We start from the raw sequence: 9,525 nt of genomic DNA on the forward strand, positions 1-9,525 counted from the left end.
ATACATATATATAGAGAGAGATTTAATAATATATATATATGTATACATATGTGTATACATAGATACGTATATGTGTATATATATATACATATATGTGTATGTGTGTATATATCTGTGTGTGTGTGTATATATATATATATATATATACTATTACATTCTTTTTTTTTTTTTTAATTTGCACCAGTCTCAAGGTTTGGGGTTTAATTATGTGAAAGTTACAGATAAGTATTTTATCAGAATGGGACTTGTGGTGGATAAGAAAAATCCTCTAGATTTCCGGCAAACAAAAGGAAGAAAGAGAATTTCCTAGGACTAGAAGCTTAGGATCCTGCCCTCTTTGTCCTTTCCCTGGGAGGAGCCTGCAGGTGAATCCCTGATATGGGGGACATACAGAATGAGGACCCTACTCTTCCCTCAGGAAACATGGAGGAAATGAAACCAGTTTTGTCATCTAAGCAAAGATGAGTTTCTAGTTCCTCTGCAAGCATGGGTCAAATGATGCATGAGTGCTTTCTATGACCAGATGTCGATCACATTGGAAAGACCAACTGTTCTTAGCCATTTATCCACTGTCTAAGAGAAGATTCTGGAACCAAGGCTGAACTTCAAGAAATTCACCCTGGAGAGGCATCACTCACATCACAGATAGAGGGGAGACACTAAAATGCCCAAGAGTGGAGGAGTCAGAAATTGGATTCTGCTTCCTGGTTGCTCCAGTATCAGAAGGATATTGCACCTACATGTCAGACTGAGCCTCTTCTTTGTTCTCCATTCAGAAAATACATTTAGAAAGCTGGAGAAGGACAGACATTAGGTGGGGAATGAGTAGAAGGACCAGGCTCCCTTTCTCTGGTATGGTGGGCCAGCCCACTGGAGCAGGGATATGGGCAAATATGCCATTCAGTCAAATTTGGGGCCAGGCAGAGTGGCTTGTGCCTGTAATCCCAGCACTTTGGCAGGCTGAGGCAGGCAGACCTCTTGAGGCCAGGAGTTCGAGACCACCCTGGACAACAGGCAAAATCCTGTCTCTAAAAAAAAAAAAAATACAAAAATCAGCCTGGCATGGTGGTGTGCATCTGTAGTCCCAGTTACTCAGTAGGCTGAGGTGAGAGGATCACTTGAGCCTAGGAAGTTGAGGCTGCAGCGAGCCATGATTGCACCACTGCACTCCAGCCTGCACAACAAAGTGAGACTCTGTCTCAAAATAAAAAAAAAATCAATCAACCAACCAGTCAAATTTGGCATTGATATTGTTTTTCTGACTGGATATTTCATTACTGAACTGAAACCAAGTTTGTAATTTTTTTGTTTTAGAAATGGGGTCTTGCTTTGTTGCCGCACCTGGTCTCAAACTCCTAGGTTCAAGTGATCCTCTCTCTCGGGCCTCCCGAAGTGCTGAGATTATAGGCAGGAGCCACTGCGCTGGGCCCACGTTTGTGATTTCAAGTAACAAATCACTTTGCATTACTTTGAAAGAGCTGTAAAGTCAGTTGGCCTTTCAACTTGTCATTTAGGAATGGGAAACCATCCCACTGAGTAAAATTTTAAGGACAATTTTACTTTCAAAATTTTTAAATTTTTAAAAAGCTATAATTTTATTACATCCTCCAAGCTAAGCTTGCTCAATGTGAGGGTTGTAGACAGATTTTTTAACATCCACCAACTTAAGAAAACACACAATCGGATAAGATTTCATAGAAGAATGACATTTGAGGTGAACCTTAAAAGAGGGACAGAATTACACAATGTCCAGATGGTGGGGAGAGATTTGGAGGAACTTCAGATAAAGGAAATAGCAAGTAATGCTGCTAATAGTAATAGTAAGTAGTGATTACAGTAGTTAGTAGTGATACTAAGAGTAGCAGTAGTAGTAGTGGCAACACTTATAAAATATCAAGAGAAGCTACTCTTTATTGAAGACTTATAGTATTCTAGATACAGAGCTATGAATAGTAAATTCTACTTAGAGCTTCTCAGAAAAAAAAGGATGAAGATATACAAGTGTAAGTTATGAGTTGCTCAGTGCGGCAAGAACATGGAGTGTCATGGGAAGTATGAACAGTAAACCTTAGAAAAGAAGTTGGAAACAATTCCTGCTGAGTCTCAAATGTAATACTTAAGAAGCACATGCATTTTTCTATAGAAAGCCTCTGTTTTGAGGAAGTAGAGTGACAATTTCAGACATGTGGTATAGGGAATGTGTTCTGGAAAAAAGTGCAGAGAATTTAATGGAGATGGAAGAGGAAGAAAGAGACATTTAATGGAAGGTTAATACAAGTGCAATTTTTACACAAAGATATGCCTTGAACTAAACTGATTTCAGAAGTAGTTAGTGGGAAAACTGTATTTTCAAAATATATTTCTGTTTTTGCTTTCTATTTTGTTTTATTAATCTATTCATCTATTTTTCTTTTCTTTTTTCTTCCATATGCATGCATCCATGTGTGCATGCGTGCGTGTGCACCTGTACTTGTGTGGAAGTGTGTGTATTTGCATGTGATGTGTGTGTATGTGCATACATGTGTGAGGGAGGAAGGATGTTGGGTGGAGCTAGGTGAGGAGGAGCAGATGGCGCTCACAGAGGGAGAGGAGCATGGAGAGACCAGTCGGGGCCTTGAAGGGGACCAGAGGCAAAGAAGCTGTGTTTACAAAAGACATTTCAGACTTGGTCACAAGCAATGCTGCTTCAGGCCAATTGACATAGGACAAACAGCGTTGGAAGTCCCTTCCCACTCCTGCCCTCATTGACCCCAATTCAAGCCAGAGTGTCCCATTGGCCCCTGAAGTTCCAAGGCCACCACCTGCAGAGGACAGGGTGAGGAGAACAATAGCCACTCAAGGAGAATAGGGGAAGGGGTATGTGCAGAGAGCTCTTTAAATGAACAAAAAATGTAAGATATTTGTGTTCCATATGAATGTTTACTAAACAATAACCTTAGCAGAGACTTTAATAAATAAGTGGATAGGATAACCTATTCTGTGGATACCAGTCAGACTCTTTGCCCAGCCTCTCCTGTCATTTCCCAATGAGCTCATGAACAAAGTGGCCATGGTGGCAGGTAAGACAGTGAAGTTGTATTGCTGCCCTTGCCAGCTGAAAACAACCTGATTCTGGTAGTCATTACTAATAGGTAAGAAGAAAAAAAATCCAGATCAATAGCTGCATAATAGGGGATGTGCTAATTTGCTCAAGGAAATACCACGTCTAGTACATCTGTAAATGGAGTCACCCCCTGGCTAGGCTTGTAATAATTCAGTGTATTAGTCTGCTCGAGCTGTCATAACAAAATACTATAAATTAGGTGGCTTAAATAATAGAAATTTATTTCTAGTAGTCCTGGAGGTTGGGAAGCCCACCAAGGTCAAGGTGCCAGTCGATTTGTTTTCTGATGAGAGCTCCTTTTCTGGCTTACAGATGGCTACCTTCTCATATCTACAACTATCTGATCTTTGACAAACCTGACAAAATAAGAAATGGGGAAAGTATTCCCTATTTAATAAATGGTGCTGGGAAAACTGGCTAGCCATGTGTGGAAAGCTGAAATTGGATCCCTTGCTTACACCTTATACAAAAATTAATTCAAGGTGGATTAAAGACTTAAATGTTAGAGCTTTTTTTTATTTTATTTTTTATTTTTTTGAGACAGAGTCTCTCTCTGTCACCCAGGCTGGAGTGCAGTGTCGCGATCTCAGCTCACTGCAACCTCTGCCTTCCGGGTGCAAGCAATTCTCCTGCCTCAGCCTCCTGAGTAACTGGGATTACAGGTGTGTGCCACCATGCCTGGCTAAGGTTTTGCATTTTTAGTAGAGATGGCATTTCATTGTGTTAGCCAGGATGGTCTTGATCTCCTGACATTGTGATCTGCCCACCTCGGCCTCCCAAAGTGCTAGGCTTACAGGCGTGAGCCACCACGCCCGGCCAATCTAAGCTTTTTAGAGCTCTTCAAGGATGCTGAGCCTCTCCTCACAAACATATGTTTCACAATTGTGACGAAAGGTGAATCATCTGGACCTTCCAAGGTGGGTGATTTGTCATTTCATGACAAATTCATTCTAATATTTCAATCTCCCTAATGCTCTGAATCTCTTCCTCTGCAGCAAAGCAAGGCAGGCCTGTCATTTCTAGGTCACACACACTAGGCCCCCTTTCAGTCCATGTTTTGACCAGCCAACCAAACAAACTCTTAGGGCCTTTTCTTACTCCCCGAACTGTAACATTGCCTAGAATCTCTGCAATCAGTTCAGCCTCATCCAATCTTATATTCCTTCCACAATTGTTCCACACTCTTAATATCCATTCCCACATGTATTCCCTAAATGTCTGTCTGTAAACACTGTAGTTCTTTTGAAGCGTAGTGCTCCCTTGTCATGGGTCACATGTTGTACCTCACCATTGGGGACCTGCTGGGACTTCACTCTAGAAGCAAAATGAGGTGATAGGGAGGGGTTCTGAGAAGAATCATCAATGTCTTTCAAGGCAACTGCCTCACAGGAGCCAGTTACAGTTTTCTTAGGAAAATCAGGGTCAGCCTCCTCAAGTGGGTGTAGAAAGGCGGCTTCTACTGGCAAAGAAGACGCAACCAAACCAAACTCAGAGGTATAGTGTTTCCATGGTCATCAGGATTTTCTCATTGGTCCTCATTCCAATTTTCAGGGTCCCATTTCTTCTTCTTCTTCTTCTTTTTTTTTTTTTTTTTGAGACAGAGTCTCACTCTGTCACCCAGGCTGGAGTGCAGTGGTGAGATCTTGGCTCATGGCAACCTCCGCCTCCTGGGTTCAAGTGATTCTCCAGCCTGCACTTCTAGAGTAGCTGGGATTACAGGCATGTGCCACAATGCCAGGCTAATTTTTGTATTTTTTTTTAATAGAGACAGGGTCTCACTATATTGTCCAGGCTGGTCTCGAACTCCTGACCTCAAGTGATCCACCGACCTCCGCCTCCCAAAGTGCTGGGATTACAGGCATGAGCTACTGAGCCAGGCCCCCATTTCTTCTTAATCAATGGCCTCACTTTAACTGTAGACATGCTGAGAATTTGGAAATTTAATTGGCATTGTAATTCAGTCATTCACTGAAAAGATTTTGGGTTTAGTTTTTAGCAGTCTCAGCTCTGAGACTACAGAAGATAAGGGTTTCTTTCAGAATAGACATAGAAACTTTCAGGTTATTTATGTGCTGCATGGTTATTTATGTGATGCACAAACTGAGGATTCAAATCCTGGACCTCATCATTTTCTTCTCCCATCTCACTTAACACAATGAGGAGAAACCAGCCAATCTCTTTATATTCATTAGTTTGACAAAAGTATTCGCAGGTAGCAAATCCATAGCCACTCAAAACCTTGTCTCTTATAAGCATTTGATTAGAAACATCCAATAGTGATATTTTGCAAATCCCTATAGCCACGTTTACTATCAGTGTTCTCTTCACTATGGGAAATAGGGTTCATTAGTGCATTTAAATCTAGTTAGGCTAGAAAACAAATTCCAGAAATCCCAGAACTCATTCAGTAAACTTGTCCTTAAGATTCTATTCCTTTAGATTCTGTTATGTTTTGGTAAAGTAAGTGTGAGCAAGAAAGAGAGAAAGAGGACTATTTTGCAGCATTGGTTCAAGTGACTATCAGAGATGGAAAAACCAAAATTTATAAGGAAGGATGGCAGGATGCAGATTCAGGGTAGAGCTGATGTTGCAGTCTCAAATCCAAAATCATTCTGGAGTCAGATTTGGTTTTAACTTTTTATTTTCAGTTTATGGGTACAAGTGCAGGTTTGTTACATAGGTAAACTTGTGCCATGGGGGTTTGTTGTACAGATTATTTCATCACCAAGGTACTAAGCCTAATACCCACTAGTTATTTTTCCTGATCCTCTCCCTTCTCCCACACTCCACCCTCTGACAGGCCCTCTATGTGTCCACATGTTCTCATCATTTAGCTCCCACTTATAAGTGAGAACATGCAGTGTTTGTTTTTCTGTTCCTGTGTTAGTTTGCTAAGGATAATGGCCTCCAGCTCCATCCATGTCCCTGCAAAGGACATGATCTCATCCTTTTTTATAGCTGCATAGTATTCCATGGTATATAGGCACCACATTTTCTTAATCCAGTCTATCATTGATGGACATTTAGGATGAGTCCGTGTCTTTGCTATTGTGAGTAGTGTTGCAATGAACATACATGTGCATGCGTTTTTATAATGGAATAGTTTATGTTTCTTTGGGTATGTACCTAGCAATGGGATGACTGGGTTGAATGGTAATTGCTGGTCTTTGAGGAATTGCCACACTGTGTTCCACAATGGCAGAACTAATTTACATTCCCACCAAGAGTGTATAAGCATTCCTTGTTCCTGGAGGCAGAATATTTTTTCCGTCTCTGGATATCAGTCTTTTCTCTTAAGACCTTTGACTGATTGGTTGAGGCCTGCCCATATTATGGAGGGTAATCTGCTTTACTCAAACTCTACTGATTTAAATATTAGTCGCATCTAAAAAAAAACATGTTCACAACAACATTTAGACTGGTGAATGGTGCTAGAGCAAGATCTAGGAACCATAGCCTAGCCAAGTTGACACATAAAATTAACCATCACATATGTACATATTTTTGCAAATATAATGGCAAATAAAATTCAAAAAGTCTGGGCACAGTAGCTCACACCTGTAATCCTAGCACTTTGGGAGGCTGAGGTGGGTGGATCACCTGAGGTCAGGAGTTCGAGACCCGCCTGGCCAACATGGTGAAACCCCATCCCTACTAAAAATACAAAAATTAGCAGGGCATGGTGGCAGGTACCTGTAATGCCAGCCACTTGGGACGCTGAGGCAGGAGAATCGCTTGAACCCAGGGGGCTGAGGTTGCAGTGAGCCGAGATTGTGCCACTTCACTCCAGCCTGGGCAAAAGAGTGAAACTCCATTTAAAACAAGCAAACAAAAAAAATTTCAAATAACATGTTCAACTTTACTGATATTCAAACAAATGCAAACAAAATAAAAAAGAAATATCTTGAATTTGAGAAAGGAGACTAACAGATTTATTTACTTATTTCAAAATGACAATTATTTTAATGACTAACAAAATAGTATGTGACAGTTGGTAATAAACATATTTTGAGATGGCAATGTGAATTGGCATAACAATTCTGGATAGCAATTTGATACTTATTGAGGTGTAATGAGTTTAAATTTATAATAAGCAAATCTTTTTACACAAAAACATTGTGTTCTAGGAATTTACCTGAAAGTAGAGTTATAATATAGGAGAGATAAATGGATAAGGATGGTCATCACAGGAAATTAGATATAATAAGAGTTCAACAAGAAGAAATTGTAATGGCCTTCCTTCAAGTAGTTGTGTTGCAGGACATTGCTGATTTTGCTCAGGACCCATTCTCACCACCTCTCTTTGCTTTACATATGTACATAGACTCAGGGTATGAGATAAATATATTTTAAAAAACTATACTCAACGATACCAGCAACACTATAATAATAATAGTTTTGTAAAAGAACATCAATTATACTAAAAAAGTTTTGGGAAAATGTTTGAAACAAAATAGATGTTTAGGCTGGGCGCTGTGGCTCATGTCTGTAATCCCAGCACTTTGGAAGGCTGAGGTGGGCAAATAACTTGAAGTCAGGAGTTCAAGACCAACCTGGCCAACATGGTGAAACCCCATCTCTACTAAAAATACAAAAAGTAGCTGGGTGTGGTGGCACACACCTGAAATCCCAGCTACCTGGGAGGCTGAGGCAGGAGAAATGCTTCAACCCAGGAAGTGGTTGTTGCAATGAGCCGAGATGGTGCCACTGCACTGCAGCCTGAGCGACAGTGAGACTCCAACTCAAAAAAAAAGTTTAACTATTCTCTCCTTCATAAGTTTTTAATTCAAAGGAATAAATATTAAATTTGCAATAGAGAAAGCTGGCAGATCAAGTGGTCAAAGTTGTATCTCCAGGAATGAGACAATTAGACATCATGTAAGTCTTGATATCATGCTCTAAGGACAACATCACTTTTGAAGGATATTTGCAAAAATGTGTAATCTGAGCCTGGTCAAGAAGAAACATCAGAAAAACCCAAATTGAGGGGCATTCTACAAAACCAATGGTTCTTTAAAAAGGTCAATGTCAAGGAAGACAAAGAAAGACTGAAGAACCATTTCGGTGTGGAGGAGACTGAAGAATCATGGCAACTGTGTCAAGGCAATGGAGATCCTGGATTGGATTTTGAACCAACAAAATTGTCTTTTGTTATAAAGGATATTAGTAGGAAGAGTGGCTAAATTTGAATAAGGTCTGTAGATACTAACATCTTGGGAGAACCTGGAGATGAGGACAGAGTATGAAAAGCAATGAAAAAATAACAATCAGTCAAGGCAAAAAGGAATGCATATTTCTGGTTTTATTGTTTCACTTCAGGCTGAGCTATGCAAAAAGACAAGCTGCAAAGGGATATAGGTCTGTGCTTTGGGCTTCCCAGAGCAACCACACATATGCAAACTGAGGTCATTAAATGGCTTGGCTTTGGGGGAGAAGTTTTGGGCCTCTGAACTCCAAGACAGAAGAATCCTCTATACTTGAGTTGAGCCCTCACCAAGACCTCTCAACAACATGGACAGGCCCAGAAGGAGAAGGAAGATGGAAGGGAAATATTTGGCCATTTGTGTTCTTCTAGGCTCAGGATCCACTTTAGCAGCAGCCTCCAGAGTGCTGGCCACTCCCCCCTCCACAGCAGCTGGAGCCCCCGGAGGGCTGGCTGCAGCAGCCAGAGCTCTGGGGTCTGTGGCGGTGGGACCTGCGATGCCTGTGATGGCTCAGACAGCAGCCACCACCCCCAGAACTGCAGCATCCCCCAGAGCTGGAGCCACAGCTGCCCCCAGAGCTGGAGCCACAGCAGCCTCCGGAGCTGACACTGCAGCAGGAAGAGACTGGAGGACACTTAGGGGGACACTTTGGGGGGCATTTAGGGGTGAGGCACTTGGGAGGGCACTTGGGGATGCACGTGGGAGGGGGCTGGCACTGCTGCTGGTTCTGCTGGCAGGACATCTTGGTGAGGGTGTTCAGGAGCTGAGAGAGAGTCAGACAGCAAGTTAGACCCAGGTAGAGGCCACCCCTGCCTATTCTTGCCCTTTCAGCATCATTTCTAATCCCTACATTTTGAAGAACTGCTTAGTGTAGTTGCAGCTAATTAATCACGGGAAGTTTCATTGTGTCTAATAGTTGGCTAAACACACTTATAGCCTCTGTTTTGAACCTAATGCTTTTTATATACTTATAAAATCATAAAGCATTTTCAACTATTTTATAATTAGGAAACCGAAGCCAAAAGATATTAAGAAAGTATTCTCAAAATCAGGCATGTAGTATGTAGAGGAGACATTCTGCTTCAACTACACACCTGAATCATGAAAACAATCTAGAAAGGGGTTTGGAAATAAAATTGTTTCTCAAGGGGAAACAGTCATTCTCTCTTGGAAGAATTTTCTAGATTACCTTGTTGTAAGGACATGGAAGTTCAGAAC

The 9,525-nt window shown here is 41.3% G+C and overlaps 1 protein-coding gene across 1 annotated transcript; it reads right to left on the reverse strand.

The window, feature by feature from the left end:
* Positions 1-8,387: 8,387 nt before the first annotated feature.
* LCE1B (late cornified envelope 1B) lies at positions 8,388-9,525 on the reverse strand. The gene has a single exon (XM_057300977.1). It carries the CDS (start codon positions 9,047-9,049, stop codon positions 8,693-8,695), a length of 357 nt encoding a protein of 118 aa, XP_057156960.1. The 5' UTR covers positions 9,050-9,525; the 3' UTR covers positions 8,388-8,692.

The sequence above is a fragment of the Pan paniscus genome, chromosome 1 (genome assembly GCF_029289425.2).
Source record: "Pan paniscus chromosome 1, NHGRI_mPanPan1-v2.0_pri, whole genome shotgun sequence".
NCBI classification, from domain to species: Eukaryota; Metazoa; Chordata; class Mammalia; order Primates; family Hominidae; genus Pan; species Pan paniscus.